General features: G+C 38.4%; 1 protein-coding gene across 1 annotated transcript in view; it reads right to left on the bottom strand.

Annotated features, from left to right (window-relative positions):
- LOC111869569 (bromodomain adjacent to zinc finger domain protein 2B) overlaps nt 1–18,502 on the bottom strand; it is a gene marked incomplete in the record, with an annotated part of 241,275 nt that overhangs the window by 54,845 nt on the left and 167,928 nt on the right. Inside the window, 2 exon segments of the mRNA XM_023861196.2 lie at nt 9,981–10,247; nt 15,657–15,738. Of these exon segments, the coding sequence (XP_023716964.2) occupies nt 9,981–10,247; nt 15,657–15,738 (349 nt within the window).

Below are 18,502 nucleotides of genomic sequence, written 5' to 3'. Positions count from 1 at the left end.
CTTAGTGAACAGGTGGAAGAACTACTGCTCTCAATTATTGAATTGTATATTGGGTCAGTGATGTTAGGCAGATAGAAATTCATACAGATGAGTCATTAGTACCTGATCAAGTCCTTTTGAGGTTGAAACTGACACTGCAAAGTTGAAAAAAATATAAATTGCCAGGCAGTGATCAAATTCCAGCAGAACTGATTCAAGCAGGAGGTGAAACACTATGGCCTGAGATCCATAAAGTTATAATCCTAACATCTAAGAGTTTGTGACGATGGTACATTAATAGAGATATTATGTTCCTGGATATTATCCATCGTCCTGTTTTTATTTATTTAAAGCATAACATTTTGGAGACTGGATTTTGTCTCCATCTTCAGGTAAAATCTACTCATTTGGGCCCAACTAAGTAGGTGTTACCTAAAGACGGAGACAGGATCCAGTCCCCAAAATGCTGTATTTAAATAAAAACAGGACAATGGCTAATGTCCAGGAACATAATATCTGTGTCAGTTATTCTATTTGGAATAAGAAGGAACTGCCTGATCAGTGGCAGGAGTATATTATTACACCAATTTACAAGAAGGGTGATAAAACTGACTGTAGTAATTATTGTGGGATATCAGTTACCAACTTTATACAAAATTTTATCCAATTTCCTTCCCTCAAGGTGAAATCCATATATACATGAAATTATTGAGGATGGTCAGTGTGGGTTTCTATGTGACAGATCAACTACTGATCACATGTTTTGAATTCGTGAGACTTTGGAGAAAAAATGGGAGTACAATGAGACAGTATATCAGCTATTTGTAGACTTCAAGAAAGCCTATGATTCTGTTAGGAGGGAAGCATTGTACAATGTTCTCATAGACTTTGCGGTGTCCATTAAAGTAGTTAGGCTAATTAAGATGTGTTTAAATGAAACGTATAGTAAAGTCCATATACGTAAACATTTTTCTGATAATTTTCCTATCCAAAATGGTGTAAAATAAGGAGATGCTTTAACGCCACTACTTTTCAACTTTGCTGTAGACTGTCATTAGGAAGGTCCACGAAAACCAGGTGGGGCTGAAATTAAATGGGACACATCAGCTACTGACAGTAACAAATCAAAACCTGATTCAGGAGGAAATTAAGTGACTGAATATAGGTAAGGCTTACTACCATTCAATCCAGAACCTTCTGTCTTCTCGTCCACTGTCTAAAAACATAAAAATCAGAATACATAAAACTTGTATGTCTGTATGGGTGTGAAACTTGTCTGACATTAAGAGTAACACAGACTGCAGATGTTTGAGAATGATCAAGTTGAGGGAGACGGGCAGGGCATGATGCATGAATGGGGTCGAAGATGAATTCATACAAGATTTTGGTGGGAAAGTCAGAAGGAAGACTGGGTGGGTGGACAGTATTAAAATGGATCACAGAGACAGAATATCCTCTGAATCAGGGTAGGGACCAGTGGAGGGCCCATGTGAACATGGTAACGAACCTACAGGTTCCATAAACAGAAAATTCTTGAGTAGCTGCACAACTGGTGGCTTCTGAAGAAGGGCTCAGCTCCATGGAGTCAGTTATGTATGAGCAGTTTAAACAAGTTCATGCTTTAACAAGTCTCAAGTCAGTTGCCTACATCTGAGTAACACTTTTAGGAGAAAATCACATTTCCATACAGAGCGGCTAAAGTCCGTCACTTGACGGGACTTGCAGTGGCGTGCAGTAAACTTCAGCCTGCCAAGTGACAGGACTGACAATGAATGTGTTCCTGAAATATGAATACAGCGCAGTTTCAGCAATTATTCCATTCTGAACGAGTTTCTACCATTAATGGGGTAAATAAGAGAAATGAAAATATACAGATAATTAATAAAAGACTGTCAGTAACGGTAGCCAAGTGGTGTCAGGCATGTACTGTCTTTGTTCACTCGGAAGTTGGGATTGTGGGTTCGAATCCCTCAGAAGGCATAGACATTTGGTGTTCGTATATGTCTATTCTGTGTTTGTGTTGTCCTGTGTTTAGGTAGAGGCCTCGCGACGAGCTGATCACCCATTCAAGAAGTCCTACCATCTGTAAAAATGATCAATGAAACTGAGAAATCAGCCCTTTGCTCCAAAGTGGGAGCAAGAAGAAAAAGAATTGAAGACTGACAACTATCCATTTTCAGAAGAGTACAGGTAGTCTACAAGTACTTCATTTCATAGTCAGGGCTATAATTTGGAGTCATGCATTCAAACAGAGGCAACTATTACGGCATGCCACTTCCTTGGCTTCTTTGACTTTGAAGAGGGAAAAAGCATGTTCCTTCGAAATGTTGATAAACCTCTATCAGACTACATGTTACATCCTAGAAGATGGAACTCTTCAAATATAATTTAAATTTTAAGGTATAAAACTACCTGACAGTGAAAGTGCTTGGCTTGAGGGGGGGGGTACATTTCAAGATAAAAGTTTTTAATCACCATACCCCATCTTATTCCTACAGAGGTAACAGGATGGAAGAGTCCAGTGTATAACTCTCTGTATGCCAAAAGCCAACTAGATTGGCTTCAGGTACTTGTGTTAAAGCTCCCAAAGGAATGAGCATGTTTTAATCAATTAGTACAGTATTTTTGCCAACAGATGGCATAAAATGTGATATACCATTGTTCAGAGAAAAGAATAAGCTTTCATATAATCTAAACCTGTGATCTTATGAAGGTCATCTGAGGAAGCTATGCAGATTTCTGTGTGCAAGTGCATTTACTCCCAAGCGGCCATGATGTTTTAGCAGGCAGTAATACAGACAGTCCTGGTAGTCAAAGGGTTGCAATGTGTAAGTCCTTTGAAATAAACTCTGAACCAACTGAAAGATTGTCATGAAAGCTGGTATGGACATTATGCCACAAGAGGGCAAACAACTTATGATAAATAAATTATATCGGAAGTTAAATCAATCACCTCAACATTGAATGCAGGATCCCAAAATATTGTATAGGAATAGATCTTAAAAAGAACAATTGTAAAGAAAACATGTAAAAAGTAAAGGTAAAGCTATCCCTGTAACAGGCTGTGAAGGCCCATAGGGTTCTGAGATGCTGAGGGTCCCACATTATCTAGACAATCGGCTCAAAGATGGCGGTAAGGTTGTCAGCCTTACGTGCTGGCTGCTCTTTACTCCCAAGGAAAATTATTTAATTAATTCCTGGTACTCATTTCTATCAGAGGCTGAGTCATCCCCAAGGCCATAGTGCAGCCGGAAGGATTACGTCCATGATATGTATATAATGGCCGTCTTGTAGTGCACTCAATTTCACATGTCACTTCACTACATGTTTTGGCAACATAGGGCCATCCTCAGGTGCTTTATTCATGCTAAGCTATTGCATTGCTTGCCATCATGTGTCTTTCATAAAATTATTAAAATGTACATTCTTCATCAACCATAATAAAATTTGTATATACTAAAACTCGTTAAGATTATTCATCTTATACGTCTTAATTCAAACTCGCGTACTGTATGGTTCTTCCACTATGGGAGTCGTTTTTCATATATTTTTTTGTATACTGTGTCTTGTGATGTGTCCTTCTTTTTTGGCTGTGAGCATTGTTAACATTAGGATTAGGTCAACTGAAAAAAATCCAATGGCCTCATTGGGACTTGAACCCGCGACCTTCCGGCTTGTAGCATAGTGCCTCAACCAACTGAGTTATATATAAGCCATCAGCTCAAAGCAACTTCTGTGATGAACACAGGAACGCTCAAAACCTGTCATCACTGAAAACTGCAGTCACCATATGGCCTATGCCAACAATGGGACTGATTGCTACTAGTTTTTGAATCTGTAGGTAAACATGGGAGTTGATGTTTATTTCGCCTTTCAGACATAAGCACAGTGTATAACGAACAGTATATCATTCCATCATCCTGTGGACGCGGAACAGACCACTGATTATCTCTCTGACTTTGCCCAGAGCATACTTGAAATTAATTAAAAAAAAAGCCTCATCCTCAGTTCACCTCAACAGGAAGACAAACCCCATAAGGCAGTCTAATAATGTGCCTTGATGTTCAACACAAACATCATTGGTCACCTATAGGATTGCTCCTGCAGCACTGTTCACACTTATCTGCTCGATGTGCAAAGTCTAATTGTGTACAGACTCGTTTTTGTATTTATCACACAAAGATAATTTTCTAAACAATAGTAATGCCCAGATGTGGGAAGGAAATCATTTATAGAAATGCACGTGCTGTACATTTGAATTCGTATGTGTTATACAGTACTCTTTTTCAGAAATCTGTACACAATTTTGAAAACAATGATTTCCACAGCAGTAAATAGAAACAATACAGAATTCTGTAATACGCCTTCTTTCAAACGCTTCTTGTGTATCAGTTTAGCAGAAATAGTACCAAAGACATAAAATAATGTTTCAATATTAATATCATTAATACTCACAGCTAACATCCCATTAAAATATGGCCACCAACCCTGTATTATTAAGGATTTAAATCCCTCAATATGGTACAATAGGGGGTTAACTGGTCTGTAGGCAATAGGACACAGAAAAGAGTGAACACTATCAGAGAATTATTTCAGAAAAATGAATTGCACAGTGCTGCACGTATCATGCATGGATGAATACAGAATTCCCTTAAACAAACAAAATTTGAATATGTGAATAAATGACTACTGGGGAGACAAAGGAGGAAGTGAAAATATAAAATGATGGAAGGTACAAAAAAAGGAAAGAGTGGCTGGAAGTATATGAGGAAAGTTTATGGAAGGGCAGAAAAGTAAAGGGAAAAATTTGTTCTGAGATGACTCACCTTGGTGGAAATTTCAATGGATGCTGAAGCAAGTTTAATTTTAGACACTTAATCTTAATTATTTTCTGAGTCTTTGATGTTTATCTGTAGCTGTAGGTATGTGTGGAAGAAATCTTAACTGACAGATGTATCTACATAGCATACACAACACTTAAAAATAGTGGCTTCAAAATATGCTACACCTCAAGTTGTAATTAAGTAAAACAGTTAACTTCTTTCGTCACACCCATTGGTGGTTTCTTTGGGGATCAACGGATTTGAATAGTAAAGCGAGGAAGTTACACACAAAGACTATCAAGTAAGGAGCACTGGAACTGAAAGTTAAATAAGGGAAAACCTTAAACTGTAGAACCCTAATGAGGGTTCTGCTGTGACATTAAATTATAAATATTATATTGTAGCATCATGTGATCTATTATATTTATTATGGTTTCCGCTAACAAAATCTAAGTACAGATATACTACATGTTAAAAGCTTATAGATTTCAGCCTTTTGATCATCATCAGGTATTGTAAATGTACTGTATCTCACTTGCTTTTTTTTTTTCACAGCACTGGCTAATGTTTAAATATGAAGTATAAACACGACACCATCCTGTACTACAACATGACACAAAAACTACACCACAACCAATTCAACAATTTTATATTTGTCAATTAAACTAAGGCATTTTAACTAATAATAAATATCCCAATTACATAGTTAACATCTTAGTATTTTAATACTGTAATTAAGATAAGTACAAAGGCATTACACTAATATATAAATGACCAATCATGGAAAACAAACTCACATGTAAATACTGGCCAATATAAAGAGTAGATAAGGTAAAAGCACACGCACAATTATCTGATGATAATCGAAAGGCTGAAACATACTGCAAACTTTTAATGTACTGCATATCTATACATAGATTGTGTTGACAGGTATCACAATAAATACAAAATGAAATGTTTCCACTGCACTGAAATCCTTCCATGAATTCTATGTTCTCCCCATAAAAGTCTCAAACCTGTTACACTTTTGTGGCCCACACAGCATCTGTGAAAAGGAACCACTGTTTATGTTAGTAACTCATACAAAGACTTCTACTAAGCATTAGGCTAGGATACATTCAGAAACAAAGAAATAATTAACCAAACATTCCATGCAGGTTAACATGTTCTTTTCTAATATGGCTGTTTCAACCTCAGATTGTAGCCAATGACACTACAAATAACATACTATGTTAGACTCTAAACACTCTAAAAGAGTACCAAGTGTCTTTACAATTACTGCAAAAATCTCAATGTTAAGTGATACAAGCCAAGAATTCCACTTGTGGGTGGACCGTGCTTGACTTTCAGGATAGAAAATTGTGTTGATGAGTTCAAATGACATTAGAAGGTTTGAAAATGGCCATTACTCCATGAAAAATGTTTTCATTCCCCCAGAATTGTAACAGTTATTAAAATGCACATCCTTGCACAATCATAGCATTAGTGTAATCAAAAAAGCCCTTCTGTTAATTAATGGTTGCTGCGGTGGATAGCTTGCAATTACTAAGAATGTGTAATGTGTGTATGTGCATTAAACATCCCATTCTACTAAGCAAGTATAAAACTTTCATAACAATATGGACAATTCTGACAGTTCTGCTTTAACCTTTAAGGGATAAATGTCCAGTATATCAACACCCGACTGACTTGGCAAGTGGCCAAATGTCCAATATATCAACACCCGACTGACTTGGCAAGTGGCCAAATGTCCAATATATCGACAGTCTCACTCTCACATCTTCTTTTTGAGAAGCCATTCTAGCGCCCTGGGCGTGCGCTTAGCCCAAACAAAGCACAGAATTTAACTCTGCAATGTTTCAACATTATCTTTGTATAAACAATTCATTTATCAAATTTATTTTCCTGTGCATACAGCTGTTCTAATCAGTGCAACAATTTGCTGACACTCTGAACCCAGACAACAGATAGTTTTCTTTCTCATTCCCTTCCTGGCAGTACAACTGCTATTCAAAAATAATAAATATATATTGGGACCTAAAATATGTGAGGGGAAATGAAAATTGCTTATGATTAGGTTTACATCACACTTGTCAGTAGCGGACTGTTACCACCCTTTGTAATTCCCTTTGCACATGGACATATGAAGCAGTTCTACGAGCAGGAAAGGAGAAGTGAGGAGGGGATAGTGTTGCTGCTGAACAAGACATTCCAGTGTTCAGTGTTGGATTCAGTTTGTCCCTATGCTTCTTTCTGTTTTCACACTCAAATGCAGTCACTAGACCAGAGATCCACAAGATCCACATTCAGTATGGCAGGACCCTCGAAATGTGCTCATAATACGCTGACATTGACTCAGAAGAAGAGCTCTTCAGGATCCAACATCTGCTGAAGAAAATGATGAAGACTTAGAGTGGCACCACCAATTTTCATCTGATAAGACAGATGTGCACCAGTTTGTAGGAAAAAAAAAATGGGCTGAACAAAATAGCTGCTACCAATATTACAGAAAATTTCACAACCTTCTGAGTTCTTCTTGCTGTATTTTCAGGCCATTTTGGCAGTAATTGTAGAAGAGACAAACCAAAATATGCAACAAGATCCACAAGCAAGAAATAAACCAGATATTCCATATTCTCAGCAAATAAGTGTAAAGGATCTATATGCATTTCTTGCAGTTATAGTTCAGAGAGGTCATAACCACAAGCCCACTATGAGGCCATGGTGGACCAAAGACAAACTCTGCCACATTCCTTTCTACTCCAGTGTGATGATATATGATTATTATCTCATGGTTTTGAAATATTTGTATTCCATGGACAAGCAGAACCCACAGAAACAAGACAGAGATGATCCCAGTTATGGTAGATTATGAAAAATCAGACAAATATTTTACATTCTAAATAAAAAATTTTCAGAACTGTATCATCCAACGAATATATGGCAGTGGATGATGTAATCATGAAATTCAAAAGGGAAGTAGTCTTTCAGCAGTACATTAAAAAAAACAGTAAAAGATATGGCATGAAAATGTATAAACTTTGTGACAGATCTGGTTATACATATGACATGAGGGTGTACCTTGGAAAATAAAGAGACATGTCTAGCACAGATGCTGCATCTACACATGGAATGGTACCGGAACTGTTCCGGAAAGTGAAGGAGTTTGACATAAAATATTCATGAATGATTATTTCACGTCACTGAAACTTTTCAGTCATCTACAACACAGGAAAATAAATGCATGTGGTACAGTTTGTCACAACTGGAAGGTGCTGTCACCTAATTTCAGTCCTAAATATCTATGATTGTAAAGAGGAGACACTGCATCCAGACTATGGGGGAATCTAAGGGCTGTGTGTTGGAAGGACAAATAAGAAGTGTTATGTGCTTTCTAATACGCACATTCCACCTGTGGAAGGTGGGAAAGCTATGAAGCTTCTGATTATCAAAGACTATACAACCCAAACAGGTTACACAATGGTGAACAAGTACAGCATAAGCTAGAAAACCTGGAAATGGACAGAGAAACTCTTCTTCCATTTGTTCAACCTAACCATTCTGAATAAGTCTTGTGTGGGAAATATGACCCATTTAAAAATTTTTGGAACAGCTGCTTAGGGATTTCATTCTCTCCCACAAAGAGAATACTGAAAGTCAGAGTGTGCTAAGGGGTCAGCCCAGCAGTTCGGAGATTCAAATGAACCCACCTGCAGTACAACTTTCTCTGCACTGGCAGGCCAAAGGAAAACAGCAATGTTGTGTGCCAAACGAAAAAAACAAAGCCAAAAAAAAAAGTCTACTACTGCAAGAAATATGACTGTAGTCTGTGTTGTACCATGCTTCAAACTGAGGCATACCAAAATCCAGCTGTGGCTGAAACTTATATCTGATAGGTGCTGGGTGTGTCAGATGATCTACAGCAATGAAGCAAACCTGTCCTCCTGTCCAGTGTAGTGTGTGTGATGAAACTGCATCTTTTGTGAATGACGATCTAGTCCTACAGTCCACGCAGAAATATACGAACCATTATTAGGAATTATGTGAAATATGGGGTTGGACCTGCAAATGTAGCTTGGACAGGCATCAAAAGAGAACATAGTCACATTTTTATGGAAATATTCACTTTTTAAGTTCATAAATTTTCCGCAGGTACTTGTTTTTTGGAACAATTTTATAAAACTAATGCAAATAAACACATGGAATTCAGCTAAAAAAAATTATAAAACACTTTTTCAAAGTACGAAGGCTTTCATTCCTCTATAATACAATTTTTTATTGAGATACGTAAATAAACAGCAGTGATATTTACTTTTTACTTGTCTGGTGCAATTATAATTTAAAACTACCAGTTTTAATTCTGTGTGCCAGGCAAGACTTTAAATGTCCTGTACTTAAAAGGTTAATAAGTGATGTCATACCAGACATGAACAGCAAGTCAGTCAGAGGAGTCCATTTGTTGACTGGTTTTTCTCCCAAGCAGATATAATTCACATATTGTGAAATCCTTTCTTCTACGCTACCAAGCATTTGACAATTTCTATCCCCTACACCCATAGCCTGCAACATTTCAAACTGCCATGCTGGTTTGGGGAAATAAATGTCTAGTCTACTACTTTGCCTGCTCATCTAACAGTGAGACCTCGTTCACTAGCACATATTCTTATATAATTCTATGAATTCATTTAGTTCTCACTAATACAATCTCTATAGTTTAAACTGTTACAAAACGAAATATTAAATATTACAAAAATTTGTGTGAAATAAAAGAAACTACATTATTCAGGCCTTTGCAATCTCTTAAAAATAAAGAGCGCATGAAATGTCACCCGACAGCAGGGTGAACTGGGTACAGCAAAGGGTAATGAATTTTTATCTCTTTTCAGGAGATAATGCCCTTGAAGTCATGTTGTTATAAAATATTTAAACATTTAAAATAACAAAAATATATTTTTTTTGGAAGTTACATAGGCATATTTAAAGCCTGGCAGCATTTCAAAATAATTTTTGCACTTTCAAATACTGCACTGTAACAACTTCCGAAAGCAATGAACAATTTTTTAATTAAATGACTGATATTTTCTAAAATGGTACGAGGTTTCACTGTAATCAGGACCTACATGAAAACTGGGATGAGAAAGAGGACGGGGGCATCAGCTAATGATGATGAAGTCTTACCGTTTCTTGCATCTGCATTAGCAGCATGTCATCTTTATTTGGGGAGGAGGTTGGTGTTGCTTCACGACTCTCATTCTTACTCTTCGTCATCACGGGAACGTTGTTTTCGTAGGCTGTGAGAACGCCGTCGCGATTTTTCCAAATAGTTGCGACGGTGGAACTCGCTAGCCCTAACTCACGGCTAACGTCCGATTTGCTTTTCCCACTCTCTATTTCACGAATGATGTGCATTTTTTGTTCAAGTGTGAATGCAAGCCTCTTCCGACCCTGTGGCAGGCAAAAATGCCAGTAACACTAATGTTGTGGCAACACAAGTGAAACTTGGCAGAAAGGAGATATGTTTTGCCATCAACATTAGCTACCTCCTATCTAATATCTGCATGTGATCTGTTTACTGCTGCAAAACATGTTATTCCAATCCCCTCATCACCATGATTCATAAAACAGTCTACTAAAATGAAAACACAAGTAACTAATACAAATGATTTAGAAAAAAAACAACAAAAGACTAACTTCCTGGCAGATGTGGCATTTTCAGTGACATTAACATCCTCTGAACTAAAACAGATTATTATTTCTCCCATCAGCCTTTGCTATAACCATCACCCACAAAAATCTTCAATGTAAGTATTAAAATTACATCACATGATATGCAGTTTATAAAGACACATGACACATGGATGAAAGACTCTAAGTTAAACACTTACACACTATATAGTACACCACCTTAATAAGCTGTATCAAGCTACAGAACATCTTCATTTGTAAAATATATACACACACACACACATTACTGAACCCTGAACCAACTTTACTACTGAAGAAAGCAGTCTTCTGGGATTTGACACCGTGTATATGTGGTGTTAACCGACGTTTCGGAGGAACGTATCGCCTCCATCTTCAGGGTAGAAGAAAAAATATAAGAAATCTGCAAGCAAAGAGACTGGTACCGGTTCTCACAGTCTCTTCGCTTGCAGATTTCTTATATTTTTTCTTCTACCCTGAAGATGGAGGCGATACGTTCCTCCGAAACGTCAGTTAACACCACATATACACGGTGCCAAATCCCAGAAGACTGCTTTCTTCATAGTCACCACCGTGAAAGCCTCAAATCTTACAACTTTACTACTATTTTCTACACCAAGAAAATTGATATATTATCGTTTCTTGCTAATCAAATTCTAATTTACATATTTCAATTTATGCATTAATTTAGACATAGCCAAGTATTGGCATAATGGAGTAATGGCCTTTAAAACCTTAATTATTCATAACTGTAATTCTCATAGCATGAATTACACAATCAGATAATTTAGATACATAAGCTCAAATTTCCCCACCTCACATTTGAATATTAATAAACAGAATGTCAAATATGAATCAATAATTTGCTACATCTGCATGTACTGCAGAAAACCACAGCCAAGCATTCTACCTCTGCAGATCACCAGTTCAGAAATCTATTTTAGCAAAGATAATTCTGAAATTAACACAAAGCTTCAGGTTCTTGGAGCTGTTCAATACTTATCCAGCTACATTCGTCCCACATTTCGCTATAAAGTCTGTTACCACAGATTCCCACAAAACAGTGGCAACAAGTACTGGGCATACATGACAGAAATCCGTATGTGAGATGTGTGTGCTGTTACTGATAGCCTACTGTTCAGTCATGGGCACCAACAGGACTTCTTCCAAGGGAATCAGCCAGAAAATTTGTTTAAAAAGTTACATTTAAGCTGTTTAAGGCTAACTAATGGACCCAGAGTAAAAAGTGGGTGCTTTCAGTTCTGGCCTAAATTTAGTTTGCGCTGTTTCATGTAAGTAAACCACCCTGTGTAGTGGTGGCAGAACAGAATGCTTCAAGTGATAACTTGCAATGTTACAATGAAGATGGTGTCATAGTGTGTTGTCATTTTAAATGTCTTTTGCTGTTTCACAAATATCTGTTAAAGAAGAACCATAACTTTTTCTCACTAGACCATTTAGTTTCACTGACTGTGCCATTGCATTCAGGATAGAAAATCATTTTTCTTTTTAATAAATTAATTTTTGGAAATCATATTTGGTACAGCTCCTTTTCCCCTGTACCAATTTTGACTCTCCCTGAAAAAATGGGGTTCAGATGATGCCCACCAAGCATTCAGTTCCATCTTGGTTTTCTGTGTTTACCGCTTTTACTGCATGTCAGTGCAGTGATAGCAGTCACTTCAAAACATAACTTGAAATCCAAGTTCAAATTCATAATGAAAAACTTTTCACTCTGGTGAAATGTTATCATGACACAATTACAAAAACTACAAATGTAACAGCATGAGAGATTATTTCCCACATAACAAATCTCCAATTAAATAATATGAAATTCTATATTTTAGCTACAATCCAAGATGAAGACATACCACCTAAGTAATAAAGCTTGCAACAACATAATTATTAACCAAAATCATCCCTGTGCACACCTTGTTAATCCAAAATGTAAAAGGGAGAAATCTGTACTATACATCTAATACGAAACAGAAGAAAACACTAAAGTCAAGGCATTTTGGAAGAAGACAAAGCAATTTAAACAAATTAGCTGAGAGCTTATGGTTGTAGCACCATGTTATTTTGAGTTTATTAACAAATAACAGTGGACATAAAACACTAACAATTATACAATCTTGTCATAAAAATCATAAAACTCTGCACTTCAATGACCATTTAGTTACCAACAGAAGGGTATACTCATAAATAGAATTTTTATATGCACAGAGAATGTCTACAGTTTACACGCACTACCATCTTGACAGTATACTGAATCAATAACAATCGATTTATAAATTAACCGCTTCATCTGCTTCCACAACAGTGTCGACGGACTTGTATATGACTGCCTCGCAGTGAATGTTAGACTGAATGATATTGTTAAGTTCGTAGACGTCTTTGTTCTTGGCCGCAAGAATAGCTCGTTCACTCTTATAACTGGTTTGAATATTGGGAAATACTTTTTCAACCAATTCTTCTTTTGATGTCACTAAATTGCAGAAGTTATGAGGCAACGAAATTCGTCCTGAGGTCAGATCAACCAGCACCTTTCCGTTCCCAATTTCCTGCAATTGATGTGAGAATATCTCAGCTGATCGATCGTTTTGCAGCTGGACACGCATATTTGTAGTTAATTTTAACATCTTTACGTGTCACCACAAAGTAGAGTATTTCAGGCAAGCATTTATTTCATCTGCTGGTGTCGATCGAGGAATTACAGGTAATGTTTGCCTGAAATCTCCTGCAGGCAATATTAATGCGTTCCCAAATGGTCTGATGTCTCCATGCAAATCTTGCAATGATCGATGAAGAACCTAGAGCGATTTTTTGTGTGCCACTGTGCATTCATCCCAAACAATAAGTTTGCATTTCTGCAATACCTTTCCATTGCCTGATCCTTTGGAAATGTTGCACGTGGGAGTTTCAACGAATTGCATGTTCAATGGCAATTTCAAAGCGGAATGAGCAGTTCTTCCACCCGGTAGCAATGTCGCAGCTATTCCAGACGACGCAAGAGCTAAGGCTATGTCATTTTGGGATCAAATTGCTGCCAGAATCAATCTAATTAGGAATGTTTCCTCCTGGCGCATCTAAGAAGAAGAAGAATTCTGCAACCCCGTTATTGATAGTTTGCATTATTTGATCGTAAATGCCTTTTTGCTCAAGCGTTAGCTTAGGAATATTTGACTGCACATATGACAAAAGATCACCCATGTTGTAATTTTGTTCACGACACAACTCTACATTGAACGAAGCAGCAGCAGATCGATTTGGTGATGGCATTCCCAATTGATTGAGAACTTTATTCGCGATTTCTAAGCACAGATCTTCAATCATTATCAATGCTTCGTTGCAGATTTCTGCTGTGAAATCCATGTTCATATTGGAATTTTCCTTGCGTATTCGACGGAAAATATCTTCAGTCATGTGCGATTTATATTTCTCCCATAACTCTGTTGGAGATGAAGGAGAGCAGGCGGTCAATATGATTGCAAACAATGCACGAATTTGATGTGGATGTGACGTGTTGCACGCGTCAGTAATGCATGTAGCGTGTTTGGGTATGTCACGCTACAAATAACTTTACGCCGTATTAATTATAGCGAATCTTTATTGTAATTCACTTCACACTTTACAATTATCGCCACTTGCAGTATTAGAGTTACTGGTTACACAATCTCTCGGGGAATACTTCTGTATCTCTTGGCGTCTAGGTTCCAACCTTCTTCAGCGGCAGCTATTCCAAGACTGACTGGGCGAAAGAATTCAACCCCCTTTTATACCCTCGGCCGCTGCTATGCAAATGAGCCTTTGTCATAACTGCGGAAACGCTGCTTTGTTGACTCTGTGATTCCTACGCAATGACCCATTGTTATTGCGTTGTCTCTGTGGGAACGCTCCGTGTATTTGTTGTAACCGTGGAGATACGATACGGTATTGCTATTGTTACTTCCTATGCAATGGTCTGTTTTAGCGTTTCCATAGGGGTGACTCTTCTGAATTCCAAATTCCAATTCTGTTTTTCAAAAGAAGCATGTTTTTACCTGTCACAGATGTGACATCTATATAATAGGTATATAAAAAAGGCGCACATTCGAATGCAACGTTGTGTCAAAATTTCGAAGCAATCGGTGAAGAACTTTCGGAAATTTAAGATCCTGAACAAACGAAAATTTACATTTTTATTTATATAGATATATAACCTTGAAAATGTAAATTCTAACAGATCCACAATTATGCACAAAACTCCCTAAGATGACCTAACACAGGATGAAACACATTAGGCTAGAAATAAATTCTGATTATAACATGTGATAGTATTATCTATATACAATAAAAATGATGGTGATGCTGTGTCTGATTCAGGTAACAAAGCACACAGCAAGCACTCACTGCAGGCAATGTTAATTCTGCTACTATGCAGATCAGCTAACAAAAATTACTACTCTGTCAGGTGTCAACACATTCATGAAAAATGCTTATGTAGAATAGCATTAGGAAACCTGTATTTTATATTCTTTTTCAGTACCGGACATTACAATTGGATTGTGTGTATGCTGAGCCCCTATTAATGAAAGTACTTGGGAGCTGGGATAGTGCAGTCGGTACAGCAACTTCCTACAGGCCGGACGATCAAGGGGTCGGAGTTTGAGTCCCTGTAGGGTCAAGAATGTTCTCTTCTCCACTCCATCCAGACTGGCTCTGGGGCCCACCCAGCCTCCTATTTAATAGGTATTGGGAGGCTCTTTCCCCAGGGGTAAAGTGGCATGGCTGTGAAGCTGACTACTCACCTCCATCTACTACCAAGGTCAAGAAGAGCAGAGCTATACCTCCACTACATCATACATCTTCATGGTGTCATGAATAATTAAGCACAGGAAAAAGTTTACCTTTTACCTACATCTACATCTTCCTATTGGTCTCTTTATTTCTGGCTTTCCAATCCTATACTTCCCTTGGGAAAGAAATGAAGGACAGAGTTGCTAAAATCCCTGAGGAGTGCAGAAGTTCAGTCTCTACTTTTTGGATTAACAAGGCCAGTACATACGTTACCAGCTTTCAACACCAATGAGGTGAGGGTCTTACTTCTCACTGAAAAACAGTTACTGCATTACTTACTGAATGGTTGATAAACTACAAGTGTCATCACGTTACCTCCATCATCTGCTGGTTACGCTGCTCCCGTTCCCGTCTGATTGCTTCCTGGCGTTCAGACCGCTCTTGTTCCTTCAGAAACCTTCAACACAAAACACAGCGCATGTTAATGCATATGGCCAGAGGGTAGGCATGCTGGCATAGGTGGGACGGTCGATTTTGGCCTGTGGATCTCTGATGCAGAGTGGTCTGACGCAAATCGGCAAGCCTAAGATTGGTGAGCATGCGCAGCGCCACTATGTTGCCTCAGTAAGAAGGTAGACATTTAGCTCATAGGATCGCTGTTATTAGTAGAAACTGTGTGCTTTTCCCACGTGCCAGTTGCCAGTGCAAGCCTACGAATGTTCTGTCTGCAGACGAAGCAAGTTCGTAACACAGACTCTCTCTCACACGCTGACAGTGAAGGACACCGGTCAAAAAGTATCGGCAGGCTTATATGTCAGGTGATGCACTGGAAAGGTATCCAGTTCAACTCGTCTGCAGAACAGACATACAGTCTTGTACAGTGCCTGCAAGTAAATGTTGAGGCAGTTCCTTAACCTTTCCACATGTGAGGATTTAAATCCCAGCCCTTAACTTGGTGTGGAAGGAGTTTCTTTTGATATTTTAAATTCAGACATGCCAAATAACACTGACTGTTACTTCCTCATCATAAGAATCAAATTTATTGTCTGGAGAATAAGAAACATCATGCAGTTTTAACATCTTCATTATTCACACTTGATAAACGTTTGCTAGCCAACAGAATGCCTGCTAAGAGCTGATTTACAATCTACATTTCCCAGACCACTTACTGAAGAATGACACACATTTGATGCCCAATGTACCTTTCCACTGTCCTATGATTTTGACATAAATAAATAGAAGAGGCAATATATTGTCACGTGTTGGGTAGGTCACGCGACAAATAACTTCACGCCATATTGGATCAAGCAAATTTATTGAACACTTGCTCTCACAATTACCTAACTACTGTCATCAGCAGTATCACAAATACTTCTCCTGTAGTCACTGCCATGCACTCGATACAAACCGACTCGGTGACTGCTAGATTGCAACTGACCGGTTAATCGTTACTCGCTAGCAACTCACTCACTCATAACTGGCTCAATCCTCACTACTGAATAGTGTTCGCTGCTCCTTATTTAGCCTCAGCACGGACAACACAGAAAACAGTTATGTGATAGGTACCACTGTTGCATAACATCATGTTTACCGATTGTCTAGCAAGAGTCACTGCATGGACTCCCCCATTGTGTGACATCACAACCTAGCGGGGAGGGGTGTTTACCGAGCGTTGCGTAATGGTGGAAGGAGTGGGGGTGTGTGACGTCACTCGTGAGAATGCAGAGTTCACGTGACCCCTACTTCCTGTTGCGCCATTCATGTCACAATATGTATATTTTCAAATTTTTATACTGAACAATCAAACAGTCTTCTGAACACATGCAAAGAATTTTACTGTTGATGATAATCAAATACAGTTTCTTCACAGCTGAATTTATACATCTACACATGTGTAAATGTATATTTAATTAAAATATTGTGACATGTTGCGCTATGGATGACGCCCCCCTCCCCCCGCCAGCCGTGACGTGCCGAGCGAGCCAAGTCCAAGCATGCTGGTCGCTATGCAAAGCAAGTAAATAGTGGTTGCTAAGCAAAGCCAGTCAAAACCCCATCTCTCCTCGCGGTGACATAACACAGGACGCCAGAGTGGCTACTTAGCCATAAACAACTCCCAACAGCGTTGCTATGCTACCGGCAAACACGGCGACTAGGCAACAAGGAAGCGAGGCGTTTCCCGTTGTCCGGCTGAGGGTTTATAGGGGAACTACACAGCCGCCGAAGACAGTTCTCAAGGCAGCAGCCTACGAAGTTAGTTAGTCAGCAGTGAACGAGTTAATGTGTAGCGGCCGCCAAAGACAGTTAAAGTGTAGTAGCCTACGAAGCAATTGGAGTATAGCAGCAGTCGTGGAAAGAAGAACCAACCGCGCGTGTAATTGTGTAATTGGGTGTGTGATACAGAGAGACTTGTATAGCACCCGTACTCTGAATACATGTAGACTACTGAGGACAGTGTGAAGAGATTTGTGTGTAGGGTTTGTAAGGTGTGGAAATCCGTAACATTGTTATAATTAATCGTAGCTGAGACTTGTAGGTTGTTAAATAAACCAATTAACAATCCGAACAGTGTCGTCAGTAACAAACACGTTACAATATAATTGAATGTGCTGCTATTAACTTACTGATAGTTAAACTCTGCGTCTTTCAAGACAATGACATAAAGTAAAACACATACTATGCATTTCAGTACTAATTACACTACCAGAGTTAAAACCAGCTTTCAGTCCTATCTTATCAAGATATATAAAAACCCCATTCCTAGACAAAAATAGGTTACTTTATCAATCAAAACCACTGTATTAAACACTGAGTGAAGTAGTACTCTTAAAGAAATTAAAGACTTAATGGAAATGGATATCCTACATGAGATTCTGAAACATCTGTACTTGCAAATGCTGAAACTGAAGTTATTGACTGAACTGACATCAGCTGCAGTTACTAGAAGTTTTCTGTTAACCCAACTGCTGGCATATTCTACTGAAGTCAAACTAGCATACATTGCTGCAGAGTGCAACATTTAACTTTAGTCCACATCAACATATTGTGACATGTTGACCCCTACCTCCCCAGCTGCACGTAGCGGTAACGTAGCGCTCGCGTAATAGGTGAGTAATCACCCTGCAACTCCCCCCGCGGTGACATCATGAGCGGCGCCGAGCGAAGCCGAAGTGAGCCGAAGTTAGCAGAGTCCTAGCATTCTGGTCGCTATGCAAAGCGAG

This window comes from Cryptotermes secundus, unplaced genomic scaffold, assembly GCF_002891405.2.
Source record: "Cryptotermes secundus unplaced genomic scaffold, Csec_1.0 scaffold512, whole genome shotgun sequence".
Taxonomy (NCBI): Eukaryota; Metazoa; Arthropoda; class Insecta; order Blattodea; family Kalotermitidae; genus Cryptotermes; species Cryptotermes secundus.
This window is presented reverse-complemented; position numbering and strand designations above follow the sequence as displayed.